Source organism: Triturus cristatus, chromosome 9 (genome assembly GCF_964204655.1).
Source record: "Triturus cristatus chromosome 9, aTriCri1.1, whole genome shotgun sequence".
Classification (NCBI taxonomy): Eukaryota; Metazoa; Chordata; class Amphibia; order Caudata; family Salamandridae; genus Triturus; species Triturus cristatus.
Window position 1 is genome coordinate 344,721,289 of NC_140592.1, and position 23,943 is coordinate 344,745,231.

Genomic DNA, 23,943 nt, shown 5'->3' on the forward strand with positions numbered 1-23,943 from the left:
AATGAAAGGCATTGTCATTTCCAATGCCAATAGCTTAAACTAGCGTAAATGCGAGACCTATGGCATTGCAAATGCTTGTTAATATTGGTTTGCGAGCTTGTATAATGTGTTGCTGTGCTTGCTCATGATTGTCTACATGAGTGGTACCCCCATTACTGTCCGTTCACATTAGAATGTTGCAGCATAGTAGTGTAACCTTAGTGAGTGTCTGTTGGACATACATGAATAGATGATAGAGAACTTACAACACAAGTAAGCTCCTGCTGGCAAAGTATTCAAATGTCTAAAATCAATCGATCTAGCCTCTTTCTTTTGAGGGGGGGGGGGGGATGTTGCCCATCATGCATGGAAAATTACATTCTTAAGCATTCTGCTTGATAACTAACGTCCTTGCCTCTAGACCTCCGATTATGTCCACCCCTCTTTTTCTTTGCCTGATGTGAGCAAATCAGACCAGTTTCTATGTGAGAAAGTGGGTTTCTGTTGCAGTAACCCCCCCCCCTTTTTGCCTAATAGCTGATGCACTTTTCCTTGCTGTGCCCTGGGCTCCTACCAATCAGGTGCCCAGGGCCTGTGTTCCTTCCCTAAAATACAAACTCCCAATTGGCAAACCCTGGCCACATGTCAGCCCCTAGTAAATGGTACCCTAGGTACCCAGGGCCTTGTGACCAGGGAAGGCCTCTAAGGGCTGCAGCACTCATTGTGCCATCCTTAGAGGCCCTGTGCCCTTACACACACACACTGCCTTTGCAGGCTGAGTGTCTGGGTGCAGGACAAAACAAAGAGTCGACATGGCACACATCTCTGTGTGCCATGCCCATCACCTACACTGCCAAGGCATATGTCAGCCACCCCTCTGGCTGGGTGCCTTATTCCTATGGTGTGGGCACAGGAGCAGGAGCCCTGTGCCCCTACAGTACCCAGGTCCATTCCTGGGCACTGTAAGTACAGTGCTGCCATGTACGAGTACATGGTGCTGAGAGCTCGTCAAACACGAGCTCCACAGCACCATAATGGCAACACTGAAGACTGGGAAGTTTGGTATCAAACTTCTCAGCACATTAAACCTACACTGATGCCAGTGTGGGATTTAATGTACTAAGCACCCCAGAGGGCATCTTAGAGATGCCCCCTTACAGCTAACCTACAATCCACGTCTGCTCTGAGGCTGCCCAGGCTGCCACACAGCAGACACGTTGCTGGACCCCTGGGTGGGAGAGCCCCTGCTCTCCCGGGCCTGCAACAATGCCCGTCCTGGAGGAGGTGATAAATCTCCTCCCCCAGGATGAGCCAAGGGAAGCTTCAAAGGCATGCCACCTCTTGGAGATTCCCCAGGCCTCTGCAACCCCCCACTCTGGAGGGAAGCTGGCCGGAAACCCCATACAAGGACAGGGAATGTGCCAGCCTGCCCACCCCACCCCTCAGGTGGGGGAGGCGAGGTGAAGCACATCTCCGGGCTATTGCCATCTTGAAGATGGGGGGCCCAACCCTATCAGGATTAGGCTACTGCCCCCCTCCCACAGGAGAGAGGCAGGATAGGGGGTGTACCCACCCCAGGCCAAGGACCCATTGGTCCCTGGCCTTCACCTACCTGTAACGCCCCTAAATCTAGTATTTAGGGGCACCCTGAACCTTCCTTCCTCAGATTCCAGATAGAAAACTACAAGAAGAGCAAGAAGAACAAGGACCTGCCCTGCAGCTGCTAAAAAGAGAAGACACCAACTGCTTTGGCCCCAGCCCTATCGGCCTGTCGACTCTCGAACCTGCACCGGCGCGGCATCTCTCGTGGCCAGCAACCTCACCAACCCCGGAGGACCTGGCTACCTCTTGGCTCTAAGCCCCTGGGACTCCCATGAGTAGAGGCTCTACTCAAGAAACCTATTTTTAACCCCTGGCAGCAGCCCGGAACCGCGGACCCAACACACTCTGCACCAGCCAAGCCTGGCCAGTGCCGGAGTGGACAAAGACCCTGAGGACGACCCCACGGCGACTGTGACCCCGAGTCCGGCACCCAAGGACCCCCCTCGACATTCCGGAAGAAGCCTGCAGCCTCAGAACAGAGTGCCACCCCAACCGCGATCAACAAGAGGGTAAGATTTCCGACATCAAAAGGCACCCCTGCACCCTGCGGCCCCTGTGCCCAATCCCGGGGTACCCACCTAACCTACAACTACCCAACTTACCTCTCGAAGTGGTGGTGGCACCTGAAGCATCCTCGTCCCCGAGCTTGCAGCCTTTTTCCAAACCGGAACATTCCCATTGATTTCCATTGAGCGCCCGAAGGCTCAAAAGCACCCTGCACCCAGCCGCCCGAGTGGCCCTGGCAGTGCACTCTCGACACTAACTTACTTCCCCACTTACCCTGAGTAAGTGACCAGGAGCCCAGCTCCCACAGCCGCGTGGCTTGCCAGACAGCAGCCACCAACCAAGGCCCCCCTATCCCTCATAGGATAACATTGGGCCTAACTCTCTCTGCACCCGGCCGCCCTGAAACCGCTGAGGGTGAACCAACTGTACCTACCTGACACTGGGGGACCCCTGAGTCTATGCCCGGAATTTCAACTCTGCCAGTCGAGTACTTACCCTTAAACCGCTAACTTCATTTTCCTCATAGGGTAACATTGACTGGCTTTTTCTTCAAAAATCTTCTAAGTGTGAACTTTTCAAAACTGCAAATATTCACCAAAAATCAGCCAAGTGACAAAAACGAATTTACTCACCTGCTCCTAGGTGAGCTCCCAGTGCTGGATCTTGGTGCCCAGCCCTGACTCTGAAAAGTGTCCACAACTATACTTGCCTCTAACTCATTTTTCTCCCATAGGAAACCATTGTCTGCTTTTCTGTGAAATTTCTTCTAAGTGTCTATTTTTGCAAATTTGAAATATTCTTTTAAAATCGTACCATTTCTGCAAACGAAATTACTTACCTGTTTTTGATAAGGACCCCAGTCCTGGGTCTAGGTACCCAGTCCTGGATTACTAAAGTAACGATAAAGTACTCTACCTGCAATTTGAATTTCTTGCCATAGAGATCCATTGAATGTTTTCTTTGAAATATTTTCTAAGTGCTAACTTTTGAAATAGCTAAATATTATTTAAAAATCATTACAGTTATTAAGTCGACTTTCATCACTTGATTCTGAATACTGACCCAGGGCTGGATCTAGGAGCCAGACCTGGAATTCCAAAAGTAATCTGAAATGCAATTTATTACAAATAACCTGAATTTACCATTGAGCTCAATGCATTGTTATGTTTAGGAAATAGGATTGTTTATTGCAACCAACTGTGACTGTTTACACAAATTTATTGCTTGAAACAAAAGTATTTATATTCAACCTCTCATTTTGAGAAAGTATATTTTTATCCCCTTTGTGGTTCTAAAAATAAAACAAGCATATATATTATATATATAAACCATTGGCCTAGAGTTCAGTTATTGAGTGTGTGAAACCATTTGCTGACTGAGTGTGTACAATAAATGCTTTACACTGTCCTCTGGTACTGCCTTACTGCTCGACCAAGCTACCACTTTTGAGAGTAAGGTCATTCCTAACTTTGACCTCTATCAGCCTCTGGGGGACTGTGGACTCTGTACACCCTGTACCTATTAGGGAACAGTATATACAGAGCCACTTTCTCACATTCTAACTTTAAAGTTTCATGCCAGGGACATTCCTGTTTGTGTCCTATCCTGTTCAGAGTATTGTAATAATCTGTTTCTTGGTCTCATGATACCTGTCTTAAAGCTACAATGCATTTACAACTTGGTGGTCAAAATGGTAGTTGTGATCTGAAAGAGACACGTTAGTGATAGATTCCTTACCTTAGAATTACCCACAGGCGTCAGACTGGATCCGGAAAGTTTTCATCAGCAGTACCCCTGCGCGTCTTAAAGTGGCGTCGTGCGGCTCGGCGTCCGTCGTAGGCGTCATGATCGCCGGTATGACAAAGCGGCAGCTACTTAGACGCCGCTATCGTGCCCTGACGTCAGTACTTTCTTTTTCCGTGCCAGCAAGCGCAGATCCGGAGAGAGCGGTACCCCAAGTCAATTTTTGACTGAGTTTTTTGGGACTTTTTGTCTCTGTTCTTTTGAGTCTTTGACTCCTGGTGTATAGGGATGCCTGGTTTCAAGTCTTGCGAGGCTTGTCCCCACACGATGTCGGTGATGGTCCTGCACCACGAGTGTCACTACTGCCTGGGGTGCGATCAAGACCCCACGTCTTGTCCTCACTGCCGTGCCATGGCTCCGAAAACTTTGCCGGAGTGGTCCCGAAAGTTGCTTGAGGCCCGGGAGTCGGCTCCACGCCGTTCAAGGTCTCGGTCCCGTGGGAGGTCGGGGGACCGGTCGCAGAGCCGCCACCATTGTTTAACGAAGTCTCCGCACTCTGGGTCAGGTAAGGCGAAGCACAAGAAGTCGAAGAAGCGGCGTCGCTCTTCGCTTTCCCCTAGCCTGTTGCGTGACACGGCTGAGGGTATTGCCACCCCCGCGGCTCCGGCGGAGCCGACGCAGTTGCCGACGGCCTACCCGCCCTTCCCGGGTCCATCTGCGACTCCGGCCCAGCTGCAGGAATTTCTTTCAGCCATGGCCCGCCTCTTTGGCCGGTCGGGTCCCGCTGGCGCGCATTCGGGCTCCGCGGGTCCGACTGGGGGTCCTCGCCCTTCTTCGTCGCCAGCTCCGGACATGCCTTTTGATGGCACACGCCTTTTTGGCGACAAGGCAGACAGTGCGCTGGAGCATTTTAAGGACTCGCGGGCTACGGCCAAGTCCTTGGGCCTTTAAGCCACGCGCACTCCTTCGGGTTCTGCTTTTCGCTCCTTTCGTAGCCAAGGAAGGGACACCAAAACACGTTTGTTTACAAGCCACAGGCCTGCGCAGCAACCGTCTCAGCACAGCCGCGGACGTGGGACTTGCCAAGGTAGGTCACGGGGCCAGCGGGGGGGTCAGTCCACCACCTGAGCTGCCACCACTGCCTCCAAACCTTCCTAGTCCGGTGTTTCCGGCCCACCAGACGCCAGTGGGCGGCAGGATTCGCCATCACCTCCCCCACTGGCGCACCATCACTTCGGACAGGTGGGTTTTACAGATAGTCCGAAGGGGCTACTCCCTCCCCTTCGATACTACCCCTCCAGCCATGCCACCTCAGTACTACTGCATGTCGTGGGATCACTTGGCACTTCTTCAGCAGGAAGTTGCGGACCTCTTGGCCAAGGGGGCCATCGAGCGCATTCCGACGCCAGAAGTAGGTCGTGGTTGTTACTCCCACTACTTCTTGGTTCCAAAGAAGGACAAGGGCCTGCGTCCTATGTTAGACCTTCGGAACGTCAATCGCTTCCTCCAGAAGGAGAAGTTCAAGATGCTCACACTTGCTCAGGTCTTGTCTGCCCTAGACCGGCAAGACTAGATGGTAGCGTTGGACTTGCAGGACACTTATTTTCATATCCGCGTCCTGCCGGCCCACCGGCGTTGCCTATGGTTCACGGTAGGCCACAAGCACTTTCAGTTCACCGTGCTCCCTTATGGCTTTACCAGCGCCCCTCAGGTGTTCACGAAATTGATGGCGGTGGTCGCAGCTGATCTAGGCATATCAGGGGTTTCAGTCTTCCCCTTTCTCGACGACAGGCTGTTGAAGGCGGGATCGCCCCATGCAGTCGTCTCCCACCTCCAGACTATGGCCGACCTCCTGCATTTGCTGGCGTTCTCCATAAATGTGCCCAAGTCGCACCTGATTCCCTCTCAGAAGCTCCTCTTTGTCAGAGCGGTTCTGGACACGGCGTAGTTTTGAGTTTATCCTCCCGAACAGCAAGTCCGGGACATTCGGGCTGTGATTCCGATCTTTCGGCCCTTATCCTGGGTTTCGGTCAGGATGACCTTGAGGCTGCTGGGCCTCATGGCCGCCTGCATCCTGCTGACCAATCATGCCAGATGGCATATGCGGGCTCTGCATTGGGACCTGAAGTTCCAGTGGGCGCAGCATCAAGGGGACCTTTCCAAGTATGTCCAGATCTCGGAGGGCACTGCACAACAGTTGCAGTGGTGGCACACGAACCGACATTGGGTCAGCGGCAGATCACTCTCCCTTCCCCAACCGGAGCACACTGTGGTGACGGATGCGTCCCTCCTGGGATGGGGCGGCCACATGGGAGAGGCGGAGATCAGAGGCCTCTGGTCTCCGGCGGAGTCCAGGCTCTATATCAACCTTCTGGAGCTCCGGGCGATCCTGCTTGCACTGAAGGCATGCCTTCCCTCTGTCAAGGGAAGAGTAGTGCAGGTGTTCACAGACAACACCACCGTCATGTGGTACTGCAACAAGCAAGGCGGGGTGGGGTCGTGGATCCTATGTCAGAGGGCTCTGCATCTCTGGACATGGCTGGAACGTCAATGAATTTTCTTGGTGGTTCAATACTTGGCAGGTTCTTTGATAGCCAGGGCGGACAAACTCAGCCACAGGTGCATCATGGATCACGAGTGGCGTCTTCACTCTGAGGTGGCGCAAGGTCTCTTTCAACAGTGGGGAGAGCCTTGGTTAGATCTATTCGCCACCAAAGAGAATGTGCAATGTCAGCAGTTCTGCGCGTTGGAATATCCAAGGCGGCACTCGCTCGGCGACGCTTTTTGTCACGAGTGGAGTTGCGGTCTATTGTACGCCTTTCCGCCTATACCACTTCTACCCAGAGTGCTGAAGAAGATCAGGCGCAACCGGGCCCAAGTCATTCTTGTGGCCCCGGACTGGGCTCGAAGAGTTTGGTATCCCGAGCTACTCAGTATGAGCGTGGATCCCCCGATCCGACTGCCTCTTCAGGAGGATCTTCTGTCGCGGCAGCAGGGGGCGGTCCTCCGACCAACCCTTTCCAGCCTCCACCTGTGGAGATTGAGCGGCGACAGTTGATTCCATTTGACTTGCCTCCTGTAGTCTGTAATATCATTCTGCCAGCCAGGCGTCCCTCCACTAAATCGTTATACGCCTGCAGGTGGAACAAATTTGTGGCATTTTGCACAGCAAAGGCTGTGGATCCCCTTTCTGACCCTCTTTCAGAAGTCCTTTTGTTCCTTCTTTCTTTGACCCGGAAGGGCTCTGTTCTGGGCACTATTAAGGGCTACCTTTCTGCAATTTCGGCCTTTCTCAGGCTCCCTGATCAGCCCTCTCTTTTCAAGTCCCCTGTCGTAAGTAGATTTCTCAAAGGCATTACTCACCTTTTCCCTCCTATTCCATTTGTGATGCCACAATGGGACTTGAATCTGGTTCTTACTTATTTGAAGTGTGCTCATTTTGAACTGCTTCACAACTGCCCTCTTCGTTTGCTGACTTTGAAGACTGCTTTCCTGGTTGCTATCACCTCCGCTAGGCGCGTGAGTGAGCTCCAGGCTCTTTCCTGTAAACCTCCTTTTTTGTCTGTTCATCCGGACAAGGTTGTGCTCCGCACTCGTCCTTTCTTCTTGCCAAAGGCTGTTACTCCCTTCCACATTGGGCAAACTATCACCATGCCCACTTTCTTTCCGACTCTGCACCCTTCCAGTGAGAAAGAGAGGCTCCTCCGTCTGGACCCAAAACGTACGCGCTCATTTTACCTGAATATCACACAACAGTTCCGGGTGGATGACCAGCTCTTTGTTGGCTACGTAGGCTCCAATAGAGGCCGAGCTGTACACAAGAGGACTATCTCCAGCTGGGTCGTCTTGTGTATAAAAGCCTGTTATTCTCTGGCTAAAAAGGAACCTCCGGTGGGGCTGCGTGCCCATTCTACCAGGGCGACAGTGGCTACTACTGCATTGGGACGTGGTGTCCCCCTGCAAGACATCTGTCAGGCAGCTACGTGGGCCTCACTGAACACTTTTATTAAGCATTACTGTTTGGACAGCCAAGTCCAGAGAGACGGCTTCTTTGGCCGTTCTGTTCTCCGTGACTTTCTGGTGTGATCTTGGTTCGAGACCCACCACCGGGGTTGGTATTGCTGGGGTATCTATTCTAAGGTAAGGAATCTTATCACTAACGCGTCTCCTTTAGATGCACAAGTTACTTACCCTCTGTAACGATATAGCTGTAAGAGACATTAGTAGTGATAGATTTCTTACCGCCCCACCCATCCTCCCCGTTCTGCAAACTGATTTCAAGGGTTTAGGTCATCCCTTTCAGGGCCCTAGTTTCAATGCATCAGTGGTCAGGATCTTGCATGGCTCTGCGTTCTTGGCGCGGAAAGTCGTGTACAGAGCTGACGTCAGTGCACGAGGGCAACGTCTAAGTAGCTGCCGCGACGTCATCCTGGCGATCATGACACGACAGATGCGGAGCCGCATGACGCCACCTTCTGACGCGCAGGGGTACTGCTGACAAACTTTCCGGATCCAGTCTGACGCCTGGGGGTAATTCTAAGGTAGAGAATCTATCTCTAACTAATGTCTCGTACAGATATACCGTTACCGAAGGTAAGTAACTTGTGCATCATGTTTCTACTGCAAGGAAATGACTTGCCTTTTGGGAAAACAAAGATTGTGCTTTAAAGTACTGTAATTGATGCATAGGATTGCCTATGGCAAGGAACTGTCTTGCTCCGCAGAAAGGTTTGCTTTCACAGCTAGAGACAATCAATCCAACTCTGTTTCTGATGCAAGTCCCCAGGATTAAATTATCCCGTTCTGTCTCAGGTACCTCAGACCTCTATACTGGCATTAACTCTCAATTCAGTTACATCATATTCAGAGACATTTGTTTTAGATGTAAACTATTGATAAAAGTTCTTTTGAGATTTTTTTTAAATCTGTTGCTTGTATGTGCTTTACATGAATTCTAATGGAACCGTCTTGCATAAACATGCTGTTATGGGAATGAGCGCTGATGATGCGGTGTTGGTGGCCAGGACTGCAAGGGGGCTGCAGACGCTTTTAAATTGTTTTATAAATTTTATGGAGTCATTGGACTTAATTACCAATTTTTAAAAATCACACGCTATGTCCATAGGGTCAAAAAGGGCAAGGAAGGTCAAAGTCAATTGCAAGGGTCTAGAGTTAGTAAAAGTCCCAGTGTTTCCATATTTAGGGGTACTTTTTGATGACCAGCGCTCATGGTGCACGCAGCGTGCACACAAGAAGAATGCATTGGCTAGAGCATCGGGGGCCACTCTAGACTTTGCAAAAAGAATAGGTTCAAAACCAATCCCCGCACTTATGAAGATTTATAATGCTAAGTGTCTCCCTATGTCGACCTATAGGAGCGACATCTGGGGTTATACAGATGTCAGAGAAATTCAGGGGGTTGAAAACATTTTTTTCCGTAGATTGCTTTCGATCCCTGCTTGTACGCCAGTTTTTAACATACACGAGGAATTAGGAGCAGGTTTTATTTCTGACCAGATTGCGGTTGCCCCGTTATTGCGTTGGTTGAGAATTTGGGCACAACCTTCTCCAAATCTTAATCAATCGGTCATCGGAGATTGTCTTACCCTGGAAAAGGTGTTAGACATTACGTGGTTTAGATACATTAAGGACCAGATGGAAATTCTTGGCCGCCCAACGTTTTTTTGTCCCACAGCACTGGGTAAATCGGCCATTAGAGACCTCAAGTAGCAGTTCTTAGATAGACAAAGAGTACTAAGGGAGGAGCACAAATTGAAAAAACCCATGGTGAGAAGATTTGTTATACTGAGCCTGGGTCAACATATGCAACTATATTTATCTTGTATAAACAAACCGTACCACTTTTTTGTTTTGATAAGATTTAGTTTGAATATGGTTCCCTGGCTCCTTGTATTTCCCAAAGGTTATTTCATAGAGGGAACATTAAATCCTTGTCCTTGTGACAAGTTCTCGGACCAGAATACTCTTCACATAATATCTTTCTGGGCATATTACAACTCACTGCGCCGAAAATGTATTATTCCCTTACTTAGAGGATGTAACTTCGAGCAAGTCAGGCCGGCGCTGGTATACTTACAAATGCTGGCCTCACCCATGGTCTGTTTTGGGGTAGCAAGTTTCATAACAGGTGCAATCAGGTGCAGGAATATGTTATCCATGAACCTCCCTGTGGACACGGCCGTGAATCATGTTATTTAAAAATTTATTTTTACGCTTTTTTTTATATGTAATGTTGGATAAGTCCAAGCTGGGCTAATTGTATCTTACTTATTTATCTTATTTATTCCCAGGCCTAATTATGTGTTAGTGGGCTGTATTTCCATTTTTTTGTTGCTATTTTCTTCTGTCATGGATTCTTGAGGTGTGCTCAATTTTGTATGAACTGTTGTATCATTCGAAGGAGCGTATTTTGTCCTATTGTGGATAATGAACTTTGAAAGGAGCAGGACTCTACGAAGATTAATAATAATCGTTTTATGTTTTTTATTGATTGTAGATTTGATTTGTCTTGTTTTGTTATTTGTACTTTGATGGCTATAATCAGCCGAATAAAGTTACATTTGACTGACTGACTGACTGAGCGCTCTACAAATAATTGGTGATGAATTGTGGTGATGCACCATGAAAATTCATAGGATAAGTTTCTGATGTTTCATTTAACATAAGTATTTCCATTTTTTTGTTTTTGCTGTCTGCTTTAGGTATCAGCATTATTCTGGGGGTTGCAGAAGGAGATTTCTTCACTCATGATGCTGAGATACAGAAATCTGCACTACAGATTATCATCAACTGTGTTTGTGCACCTGACAACCGTCTCACTAGTATCGGAAAGTTCATCTCTGGAACCCCTCGACGTAAAATTCACCTTCACCCAAAGGGTACAGAGCATGTACTCAGCAAGATGTGGAATGTGGTACAGTCTAATAATGGGATTAAAGTGCTGCTGTCTCTCCTTTCCATTAAAATGCCTATCACAGATGCAGACCAAATTCGGGCACTTGCTTGTAAAGCACTAATGGGTCTGTCTCGTAGCACCACTGTACGACAGATCATTAGCAAGTTGCCCCTCTTCAGCAGCAGCCACATACAGCAATTGATGAAGGAGCCTGTGCTGCAGGACAAGCGAAGTGAACATGTGCGTTTCTGCAAGTATGCAGCTGAGCTAATTGAAAGAGTTTCAGGCAAACCTTTGCTGATGGGCTCTGACGTGTCGTTGGCACGGCTGCAAAAAGCAGATGTGGTTGCCCAGTCCCGTATCACCTTCCCAGAAAAGGAACTGCTACTTCTTATCCGCAATCACCTAATTTCCAAGGGACTGCAGGATACAGCTGCCATCCTGACAAAGGAAGCTGACCTCCCGATGACAGCTGCCTCTCACTCTTCTGCTTTCGTCCCTGCCATAGCTCCAGGAGCTGCCTCCTCCCCACTTGCCTTACCCCGCACTCCCCGTCTTCCAACTAGCACCTCAGCACGTTTGGGTGTAGTGTCTACCCCTTCCACCTCTATCCATTGCCCTTCAAGGCCACCAGTGCCATCACTCCCTTCAGCCTTGCCAGTTCATGGTCCAGTAGGCAATTCTCCCCTCATTGGTCGCATAAGCTTTGTCAAGGAAAGGCAGTCACCGTGCAATGGGAAGAAGATGCGGGTGTTGCGGCAAAAATCAGACCATGGGGCCTACTGCCAGAGCCCTGCCATCAAGAAACAACTGGACCGCCACCTCCCTTCTCCACCTACATTGGACAGCATTATGACTGAATACCTCAGGGAGCAGCATGCACGTTGCAAAAACCCTGTGGCTACCTGCCCTCCGTTTTCCCTATTTAACCCACACCAGTGCCCTGAACCCAAGCAGAGGCGACAAGCACCTACAAACTTTACGTCTCGGGTAACCCGACGAGCAGTCTTTCCAATGTATGGTGGGGTGGATGGAGGATGCTTTGATCGTCACCTTATTTTCAGCAGGTAAGGAAGAGTTAATACCATTGTTCCCAATGTTTGACTGCTTATTGATTCCCTTCAGTGTTTTTTTTATGCTGGGAACTGTGAATTCAGCCAAGAAGTAGGGTTCCTGCATTTGAGAGATTTTTTGACTTGCATAGTATGTGTTTTCTTTTGATTATACAACAGGCTGAGCACAAATACATTTGGCCAGTTAAGCTTTCCTCTTATTTCAATTCTTTAAAACAGCATGTGCACCTTCTGTTTGTCACTTCCCCCTAATTTTTCATGGGACTAGTTTTTTCTGTCGTCCCCGCACCGCTCTCCGGTGGGGTGGAGTTCTTTGCCACCTTTCCAATGTCTTGCTGAATCAACAATGGGAAATACAATGAGTGTGCATTCCAGGCATCAATTCATTTCCATGCAAACCAGTGTGTAACTCACTATCTACCTTCCATCTCAATTTGCTTGGGCTCCTTTGACAATTTTGTTATAGGTGAAACAAGCCAAATTATATGTTAATTGGCATGTGTGGCTTTAGATGCACATGCTCTGCATACATCTGCCATCTTGTGTTGGGTCCGGATGTTTACAAGTTGTTTTTATTCAAAGAAGTCTTTTGAGTAACAAGAGAAAGTGACTCCTCTTCTTAATATTGCGCATGGGCATCGACTCCATTGTTAAAATGTTTTCTTTCTGCGGTCTGGTTCGAATGTATTTTGTGGCGCTCCAGTTCGAGCCATCTTCAGTTTGCTATTCTTTTCCACCCTCGTCAGTATTGTTTCGGTTGCGTTTTCCATCCTTGCACCTGGAAAATCAGAGAACCTTCGCCCGTTGTTTCGATGTACTCGGGCTTTGTCCATTCGGGTCTACTCATTCTTTTGGACAGCTAAGACCGAGAATGCTTTGCTAATGAACCGTATTCCCTTCCAATTCATTCCCAGCTGCCCCTCGAAATTCTCGAGAACCGACCTCCATCAGGTTTATGATCTATGTCTGTCTCCCGACCACAGTGAGACTGACTGTGAAGCGTGTATTTTTTCAATTGAAAAAAGACTTTGTGGGACCGCTGGGCGTGTAGCAGAGAAATGCAGCGCAAAGAGATTAAAGCAACACCAGACATCATTGGTCAAGATGTTGAACAGGAAGAGCTTTGTTAGGCCTCTGCAGCAGAGGAGGAGGCCTTTTCCATCCATGACTCCGAGTCCGGTTCTGCTTCCAATTCTGAACTCGACTCTGGACTCCAAATACAAGATCTTGCTTCAGACCAGTGAACAACAAGGAGTACACCTGTCCACCTCCCAAAAAATATTTGGCTTCAACCGACTCTTCGGCCATGAGGGCATGGTAGGCCCCGATTATCTGCTTCTGACGCCCGCCTTCAGGCTGTGATCCAAAATCCAAGCTGAAACAGAAGGTGCCCCCACTGAGCTGATTGGACTCAGCATCCGGTTGACCATCTGATTCTGCTGCTCCGAGCAAGCAACTACCACTGCCTTTGGCTCCAACATCTTCGATCTGAAAAAATAGCCTGCTTTGTCACTGAAAACTTTAGCTTCCACATTAAAGTTGCCTCCAGAACCCATACTCCAAGTCATGCAGGAAAGGCTCGATCAGAAGCAGAAAAAGCTGCATTTACAGCCCGAACTGGACATATTTTAGCCCAGACGGTGCACTCTGTATTTAAATCATCTAAGCACCTGCTTTCCTTTGCAGAGGCCATAGATGTTCTAGTGACTGCAAAAAAGGACATTGCAAAATGTCCCTTGCATCCTCTTCTTCCTCCTTCACCACCACTTCCACCCTCTTCACCACCACCTTCACCACATGATTCACATGGTATACGAGAAGCTTCACACCACAGGAATCTCCATGATCAGGAGGAGGAGAAGATTCAGATCCACAGCCCGCAGATCCCTGGGATAATTATAATGTTGAACCCCCAGGTGATACTGACTCGCATCTCTACCTGTCCAAACCATCACCCCAGATGATGCTTCATCTTTTCAAGACCTTATGCTCTACACAAAGACCCTATTGAGGATGATTTCCCCTTTGAAACCTTGTCTAATGCTCATATTGCTTACCAATACCTGCCTATGCATAAAGGTATCTTTAGACAACCTGATGACATTTAAAAAAATCCAGTGCAAGCATGCATAATCTCATCTAGGGTTGAGGAAAAATATAACCCTGCACCCTCAGACCCTATTTACATCAAGGGTAAGCTCTCTCCAAGCTCATTTGTTGTATCTATAGCTCATAAAAGAGCCAATTCACAATCCTAAGCAAATACTCCGCCACCTGATAAGGAGTCCAAACTTATTGATTCTTCAGGGAAGCAGGTAGTAGCTCAATCCTCCAACTATTGGAAGATCGTTAACACTCAAGCTCTGTTAGCAAGATACGACAGGGCACATTGGGATGAAATGGAGGAAGTCCTCCAACATCTCCCTGAGGAATATAAAATGAGGGGTCATGTAATTGTAAATAAGGAAAAATTAATCACTAAAAATTCCATTAAATGTGTTTTAGACTCAGCTGCCAGAGGTGTCAACACAAGTGTTTTGTTATGTAAGCATGCTTGGCTACATACCTCCTTGTTTCAAGCCAGAAGTGCAGCAAGCATTATTACATTTACCTTTTGATAAAGAATGCCTATATGGCCCCTATGTGGACCAAGCACAATCAATGGGGCTGTTACAAACCCCTGCCTCGTGTGGGCCCTTTCAGCATCCCTTCTACAAACAGGGTGCCAAAACATCACCACCTGATGTCTCTTCCTTCTCTTACAGGCAGCATCAAACATCTCCGTCCAGGGGATACTACAGGGGTAATTACAGAGGTTATAATTCAGAAGGTAGGGGTTCCTCAACACACATTGCCCCCTCCAAGCAGTGACTCTGCTCATTCCTTCTGACCACTTAACACCTGTCGGGGGACAACTGCAACATTTATTCCATGCCTGAAAAGCCATAACCTCCGATAATGGGTGTTGGACATTATCGAACATGGTTATTTTGTAGAGCTTACAAATAGACCTCCGAACATTCCACCTCGTAGACCCAATCTTTCCACATCAAAATCTGCTCAAACAAGATATGGAGGCTCCTTTACTCAAAGGAGCCATAGAGTCCGTCCCGTTTCAATATCAAGGTTCAGGAGTTTACTCCCTGTACTTTAGAATTCCCCAAAAAGACAGCTCACCATGCCCTATATTAGATCTCAGGCCCTTAAATCACTACGTACTCGCATGGTCACTCTTCAAGATGTAATTCCACTGTTTCTGAAAGGAGACTTTATGTGAGCACTAGACTTAAAGGATGATTGCTTCCACATTCCAATCCACTCAACTCATCGCAAATGCCTCAGATTTGTTATAGCTGGAAAGCATTAGCAGTTCAAAGTTCTTCCAGTTGGAGTCACTACTGCACCAAGGGTGTTTATCAACTGTCTAGCAGTGATAACAGCACATCTGCGCAGACCGAACATTCATGTCTTCGCATATCTAGACGACTGGCTCATCAAGGCCAGTAGTCACCTCCTGTGTCAACAACACACTCAAACTACTCTCTATCTCTTACATCATCTAGGATTTACTGTCAACATACAAAAATCACACCTTAAACCCTTACAGATTCAACCATATACAGGGGCCCTCCTCAACACACAGTTGGGGTTAGCATAGCACCACATGCTCGACTACATATGCGCCCGCTGCAAGAATATCTGGTGCACCAATAGTCTCAGTCACAGGATCACTTACAAGATCTAGTGTTAGTGGACAGCTGCACTCATCGCTCTCTGCAGTGGTGTAACACACAAAACTTGCCAAAAGGGCGGCCATTCGTCTACCCTGTTCTCAGTATCATGCTCACAGCAGATGCATCCCTTCAGGGATGGGTTGCTCACCTTTAGGATCTCCCAGTTCAGGGTCTTTGGGATACCAGTCACCAGGGCCTCCACATAAACTACCTCAAGCTGTTCAACTAGCATTGAAAACATGTCTAACTCACCTGACGGGAAAGTTTGTCTTGATCTGGACGGACAACATGACGACCATGTACTATTTACAAAAACAGGGGGGGAACGGGACACTATCTACAGTTATCAGGCCTATCTCAGACGATTTGGCATTGGGCAACATCACAATATTCATCCGATGGCAGAAGTCCTCCCGGTGATGGACAACCTCTTTGCCAAACTCATCAGCAGGATGCAGCAACAAGTCCATGAGTGGAAACTCCACCCACAAGTCCTTCTCCCCTACTTTCGCAATTGATGGTTTACACAAATGGACCTATTTGCAACTGCAGACAATGCAAAATGCCCAGACTTCACCTCCAGGTTTCCTCACCCACTATCCAAAGGCAATTCTCTAGGGGTGAACTGGTCAGGGATATTTGCCTATGCTTTTCCGCCTCTCCCTTTTCTTCCGTTTGTGGTTCAGAGACTCACGAAAATGTCTCGCCCTCATTCTAGTAACTCCCACTTGGGCTTGCCTACCATGGTTCAATACACTACTCTAACTCTCAGTAGTTCCCCCACCAAAACCTTCCCCTCAGCCCAGACATTCTCACTCAGAGAAATCAGGCACCCAAATCCAAAGGAACTGAACCATTCAATTTGGCTCTAGAGGTCATAGAATTTGAATACCTTAATCTTCCTCCTGAATATATGACAAATCTAAAGGAAGCACATAGACCTAGTACTAGAGCATGTTACTCAGCGAAGTGGAAGAGATTTGTTTTCTACTGCCACAATAAAAAAGTGAATCCATTTGATGCAACTGTGCAAAACATTTTTTTGCTACCTTCTTCATTTGCAAACCTCGAGACTCGCTTACACTTCCATACATCTACATTTAGCTGCAGTTGCTGCCCATCACAAAATAGGCTGCATTTGTCATTGTTCATGGTGCCAGTTAAGGCATTCATGGAAGGACTTAAGAGTGATTCCACCTTGAGTTCTATCTGCACCAGCATGGAATCTCAATTTAGGGCCAGTAGTACAACAATTACAATTTGCGAGTCGCAAATTGCGTCGTTTGGCGACTCGCTATTTGTGACTTTCAAATTGGAATTTACAACAGTGTCTCAGACACTATTTGGGGTTCCTAATGGGGTTGCAAATTGCCTGCCTCATGAATATTCATGAGGCAGGCACAATTTGCGACCCCATTGGGAAGGACTAGCACTACCAGGGATGTTGGCCTTCTTGAGTCAGCAGACCACCATGTCTGTGACTGCTTTTTAAATAAAACTGTTATTTTTTTTTAAATGCAGCCCGTTTTCCTTAAAGGAAAACGGGATGCATTTAAAAAAGAAAAATGAAAAGTTTGTTTCATTTTTTGAGAGAAGGCAGTGTTCAGTGGGACCACTGCCTGCTCGTTGCAAATATTTTCACTGCCAGTTACAAAGGAGAAGTTGTCCCCCGGGGACCCCTTTCCATTTGCGAGTGGCTTACCACCCATTTGAAATGGGTGGTAAACTGCGAGTGTTTTGCGACCGAAAAACAATCTTACATTGAAGTATGACTCGCTATTAGGAAGGGACGCCCTTGGCATGCCCCTTTAATGTAGCGAGTCGCAAACCCTATTTTGAGAGTCGGTAATAGGTTACTGGCTCGCAAAATAGCGTTTGTGCTTAGGGCAGACCTATTTTTGCGGTCGCAAACGGGCCGATTTCCTGTTAGCGGCCACAAAAAAAGGGTTGTACATCTGGCCCATAGAGTTTACCAGACTTATGGACCCACTATTCGATCCATTGTACAACTGTTCCATACAATTTCTTCCAACTACACGATAGGGTAGTCCTTAGACCTATCCCCCAAATTCTTCCAAAAGTGGTCCCAGCTTTCCATCTCAATCAAACATTTGATTTGCTTGTTTTTATTACACAACCAGATTCAGTGCGGAAAGAGCTCTTCATACCCTAGATGTCAGAAGCGCTCTAATGTATTATATTTACAAAACCAGAGAGTTTCGTAAAACTAAACCACTCTTTGTTGCTTTTTCACCTCTTCACATAGCAAAGGCCATATCTAAACAGGCATTTCTAGATGGATAATTAAATGCATTCTTTCATGTTACGCCAAAGCTAAAAGAACTTTGCATACACCACGACAAGTTCTACCCATAAAATAGTGGCTTCCATAGCCTGCCTAGGCAATATCCCAATAGCTGATATTTGTAAAGCAGCTACATGGTCTACACCGCACACTTTCACTAAACATTGTGTGGATGTTTTATAACACCTACAAGCCAAAGTAGGACAGGCAGTGCTAAGTCCCCATTTTCAAACAACGGCAATACCCACAGTTTAGCCACTGCTTTTGGAGAGGGACTGCTTTATAGTCTATGCAGAGCATGTGTACCTACAACCCCATATACCATTGAACGGATTGTTACTTACCCTTTAAGCATCTGTTCGTGGCATGTAGTGCTATAGATTCACATGCACCCACCCTCCTCCCCAGACACCTGTGGCCATTGCAGTACTTGTATACTATTTTTAATTTGCATGGAAATCTCTTTACTGATATTTACTTAGCTCCATTCTCACCTGCCTACGGCAAAACAATCTAACAATGGAGCCGATGCCCATGCACACTATTACCAAGAGGTGAAGTCACTTTGCTTTGTGACTTGAAAGACTTATTCGAAGAAAAACAACTTGTACACATCCGGACCACAGCACTAGATGGCGGAAGTATGAAGAACATGTAAATCTACAGCACTACATGCCACAAACAGATGCTTAAAGGGCAGGGTAAATAACATAATCCTTCTACAGTCTCTCTAAATCTCCTTTACGTGCTGCTCTGGCACTTTATTATTGTTAGACAGAGTGATAGAGATACATAAGGCATGTACAAGGCTTTAATGTAAGAATTGAGGTCTTATAATTTGGGAGTGAATAGCAGTCAGTCTATCAAGCAACCAAAACCATAGACCTCTGTTTTAGAGATATTTTAGCTGCATCTGTCCTGAACTATCCTGAGGAAAGTTTGGCTCACCATAGCACAGTAAGAATGGAGAACGGAGAACTCGAAATTCTATTGAATTTGTAGCAGCGTGCACATTCCTGCAATGATTACTCAGTAGTTTTAGGAAAATCTGTAGCACCTAAGTGAAATATCAGTGACTGTTAAGGAAGTTTCTTAAAATATTTGTTTAAAAGAAAATGATCATTTTTGGCAGGATCGCCTCTTATTAGCCATTTGTTATTTCAATGATTTCATCTACCAGAAATGTAAAAAAAAAATGCTGCATGCAAAGTTACTTTTTTGTCACTATTGTTATCCTGATCACCCGCCTTCTTTACACCCTATGAACTCTGCTGCCCACTACTCTTGACTTAAAACCCTTTTCAAGACATATTCTGTTCTTTTGTCACCCCACATGAGTCTGTGGAGGTTTGGATTCATGCCAGAGTTGATGGTGACCTCCTACCTTTCAAGCCAACACCTGTTCGTGCACATGGACCCATCTCCATGTCCAGAGGATTTCTAGCATCTGCGGGGTCTCCTAGGGGTCCATACTGCCTCCTGTCATCCTCTACCCGGAGACCCTTGGGGCTGTACTTCGAATCCAAAATGAACAAATATGCTGACAGTGCACAACTCTACTTGAAAATCTCATCTCTGCTTCAGTCATCTGATGCACTACAAACTGCCTGCACCTCGTCCAGATCTGGATGCCCAGCACCTACCTGAAGATTAGTCCTACCAAAACAGAATTTCTGTTATTTCTGTTCTGCCAAGAACAAGCAAATAATAATACCGTCCTGGAAAGAAGTGGAGGTGGCACCAGGTATGAAGTCACAGTCACGTGAAAATGGATTGGTTCACTGTGGTACTTTATTCTCCTTCATATAACATGTAAAAACAGCCAACGCGTTTCGTTCCGTTTAAAGGAACTTCATCAGGGCAGAAATGTAATTCCGAAAGCGACCTTGTGTTCGAAAGCTTCTCTGTACGTTATCCAGAAAAAAATAAGTGTCAAAGGTTGACGAAGTATGTTGACGGCGTTACGATTGACGCCTCACGATCACAGATTAGGCACCCACAGTCCTTTGGACTGTGGGTGCCTAATCTGTGATCGTGAGGCGTCAATCGTAACGCCGTCAACATACTTCGTCAACCTTTGACACTTATTTTTTTCTGGATAACGTACAGAGAAGCTTTCGAACACAAGGTCGCTTTCGGAATTACATTTCTGCCCTGATGAAGTTCCTTTAAACGGAACGAAACGCGTTGGCTGTTTTTACATGTTATATGAAGGAGAATAAAGTACCACAGTGAACCAATCCATTTTCACGTGACTGTGACTTCATACCTGGTGCCACCTCCACTTCTTTCCATTTGTTTTCTCTGGTTTTCCAGTGGGATCCAAACACAGCAGATCTCGGAGTTGCCTGGCACAGGAAACGTACTAATATGGGACTTTGATATTGATGTGCGCTTTATCAGTCGGCTGTGTATCTTTTGTGTTTATAATAATACCGTCCTGAACCATTCTCGTAGCTCAAAAATCTGCAAGTCAGGCAGAAGACAGAGGTCAACAACTCTGGATACTCCATATCCTGAAGCTTCAAGAAATCATAAAACCTGTAAAAAAGTACATAGTAAAAAAGTACAGAGTGAATACCCTTTCTGCCTTATGGAAACTCCTCCTCCTGACTCCTGGGTAGTCCCTCGTAAACTTTTGCAGTGCTCTGGGGTCCACATTAACAAACGCCCCAGAAAATGATGGCTGTAATGGGTTAAAGAACACAACGCAATATAGTACAGCGGGATACATTCCAATGTTAGACCACAGTGGAGCAGAAATTCCCACTGGTAAACAGATTTAATCAGTAATTAATATTTACCTTACTTCAGATTAGACCCATCTTTGTCCAAAATTCAGAGCTAAAATCATAGCATATCAAACTGAAGCAAAAAGAATTTAGTTACCAGTGTTCTTTATACAATTTGATTAGGTCACGCCAGGTTATATGGGTTAACCCCTATTTGCAGCAAGGCTATAATGGTGGCAGCCATAGGAAGACTGGCTTCTGAAGGCGTCCTCAACAGTGGATCTTAATGAGGATATCCAGTCTACTTTGAATCTTCTCATGGACCTGATGATACAGATATTTTCCACAAAGTCAACTCTTTAGCTGCTCTTCAAGTCATTCATTAGTGTGAGCGAACCATTTCCTGTCAAATTTCACGCTCCTTGTTTGGATCCATCATTTCCTGCAAAATAGGTAGTATCAGAGGACTGAGCTGGAACCAATTGAATTAAAGAACAATCAAACAACAGCACATGAGCAAAGTTATTAACTCATTACCACAGTTCTAAAGACCTGTTCAAGTTCAGTTCAAGTTTAATTTGATTTAGTTCTCTGCTGAGAACAACAAATTGTTCATACAAAACGATTGCTATTACTATACACACAAAACAATCAATACACATTTAAAAAAGATTTTAAACAAGTTATGACATACAAATTCATCTGAGGGAGAGTTAAAAAGCGTGATCAGATTCTGCACCGATGCGCTGTTGTATCTAAATTGTATTGGTTTTAAATAGCGCCTTCTAGCCTCAACCAGTATCGGGTTTGGCCATACCGACAATACGTGCTTCATATCTTGCACACCACCATTGCAAAGATCACAATTGCTGGTAACCTGTTCTTTGTGAGTCCATTTAGAAGTCAGTGAATTAAAAGGGAGTAACCCAAACCGCAATAAAATTATACAGCCGAATTCCATGCCTTAAGGAAAAACGAATATATTGTTGAGCCTGTTTGTATGTAATGGCTTTTGCATAATGTTCATAATGGTGTAATTTGGAACAGTGCAAGATGTCCAGATTGTAACTAATCCTTGGTGTCAGATGTTTCAGAAAGAGCTTCATTTGGGCAGGAGTCCATGATTTCAAAAGTGCAATTGTGCAATTGGATAATTTAAAAGCAATAATCAAGTTCTGGCTTAGAGTATATTTTGTAGATTCGTTCTCGAATGTCTCTTTTTTTTAGTAAGAATCTTAAAGTGCCTTGGTTTGCGTGTAGAAGATTGTACGCCCATCTTAGTAAATTAGTGATTGCTCTGGCAAAAGAACTGACTAAGGAGAATGCTAAACGCAGAGCTTGTGTAGGATCAGCTTGTTGGACCTTAGCTAGTTTACAATTTTCCCTTCTTTCGTTTGTATTTGATGCCACTGGGTAATTGGAATATATTCCAGAGCATACCATAAAATTGGGGGGGATTTTAGAGCTGTAAACCTGTAGTAAGGAATGGAAGTGTCTTTGCCCGGAAGAAGAGTATAATCGTTGGAGCGCTCCCACATGAATATCTGCTACACTATTTACATGCTGCAGGTGGGTAGAGTTTCCTAGTGATTGGTTAAAGATCCAATCCAAGTAGGTATATTCTTTTACCACCTCTTAACGTTTCTCTTCCCAGTGTCCAGTTGTAATTTGTGTAATGCGTTCTCCCTCTAAATGGGACTATTTTCCTTTCAGTTGTATTTGGAACCAAGACATTTGTATATCTTGTTAGAATGTCTAGGTTCCATTGTAATCCGAAAGGGGTAAGATCAAAAATTACAACGTCGTTGGCGTGCATCATGGTGTGTATGTTGCATGATGCTGTCTTCGGGGGAAATTTATAACCTGTAGAAAGCTGTCCGGGAGATCACTGAGGTAATATGAAAAAAGGAGGGGAGTCAGAAGGCAGCCTTGTCTAAGACCGTTTGGTGTAGCGATTGGGCTGTTAAGTCCCTTTTCTTGTTCCAGTTGTACCTGGCACCACGTTTCAGAGTGTAGTGAAATAATAAGATAAAGAAGAGTTTCCAGGATTCCCAGGTTTCTGAGTCTCTTCCAGAGTGTTGGTCTATCCACTCTATCAAATGCAGTTAAAAAATCAACAAAGACCGCATAGACCTGTGATTTCAGGACTACATATTTGTCGATAATAGTCTGTAGAACCGCTATGTTTTCCGTTACTGAATGTTTCTGTCTAAACCCGGCCTGATTAAGAGGGATCACTCCAGAAGAAAAGGCCCAATGTTTAAGATGGTCCAGGACACTTGTGGCAAAGATCTTCCCTATTGCGTCCAACAGTGCAATCTGTCGGTAGTTGCCTGGATGCAGCCGGGATCCTTTCTTATAGATTGGAATAACTATACTCCCCTTCCATGATTTGGAAATGTTCCCGTTATTGTAGCAATGTGAAAATAATGGTACGAGGAGTTTGCTCCATTCAACGGGATTACTTTGTAGTGCCTTCATCGGAATGTAATCCGGGGCCATTGCAGCTGATGATCTTGCTTTCTTTATGTGATACTCTATTTGATGGGCCACAGGAGAAGAAATATTTCGTTTATTTTTCGTCTGCGTACATAGTGGATAATTCAGATTTTCATGATTCCCATTTGATTTATATAGATTACGTAGGAATTTTTCCCATTCCTTCGTGGGAACTGGTGATGCTTGCAAGGATTTCTTCGTTCCTGTTTGTTTGGCTATTAAGCACCAATACACACGAGTATTGTTTTATTTTGCTGCATTTTGGATTTCGACCCAGTTTTTGTCCTGCTGCGATTTTCGCAATTTTTCTTTTTCCCACCTCCGGCTTTTTTTTAGACATTTGATTTCCAATTCTCTTGTCTTAGAAGGGTTTTGAAATTGCATGCAAATTAATTTGTTTATATGCGGTGACTCTTATGTCTCGGATCTTTCTTATTTGAGGTATGGCTCTGTTATCCCGATGTTTTAGATTTGCCTGTAGAGCTTGCATTATTTTATTGAGCACTATTTCGAAATTTACTATTGGGACAGAGGAATGCGTGTATTGTAATACTTTTGCCTTGTCAATTGCGTAGTTGATTTTGTTAAAAGCGGTGGATGCTCATAATATTCTCCTTTGGGCCTGATTCACGAGTACTGAACTTTGTACATGCATAATAAGTCCCGGAGATGTGCGTTGCAATGTTATTTCGGTTTTGAGTCTTAATATGGCGTGATCACTTCCATGATACAGTTTACTTAATTTTACGACTCTGTTAAGCAGAACTAGACTGCAGATCATATAGTCTAATATAGAAAGGGTGAAGTTGCCTTTTCTTGTGAAGGATGCTGGAATGTCTCCTTCTGTACGTCC

At 45.9% G+C, this 23,943-nt stretch overlaps 1 protein-coding gene across 6 annotated transcripts in view; it reads left to right on the plus strand.

The window, feature by feature from the left end:
• DCAF1 (DDB1 and CUL4 associated factor 1) overlaps positions 1-23,943 on the plus strand; it is an 814,171-nt gene that overhangs the window by 355,558 nt on the left and 434,670 nt on the right. For all 6 annotated transcript variants that reach the window (XM_085625108.1, XM_085625107.1, XM_085625110.1 and 3 more), the window contains exon 14: positions 10,554-11,814. In XM_085625108.1, coding sequence (XP_085481234.1) covers positions 10,554-11,814 — 1,261 coding nt within the window. The remainder of the gene's footprint in view (positions 1-10,553; positions 11,815-23,943) is intronic.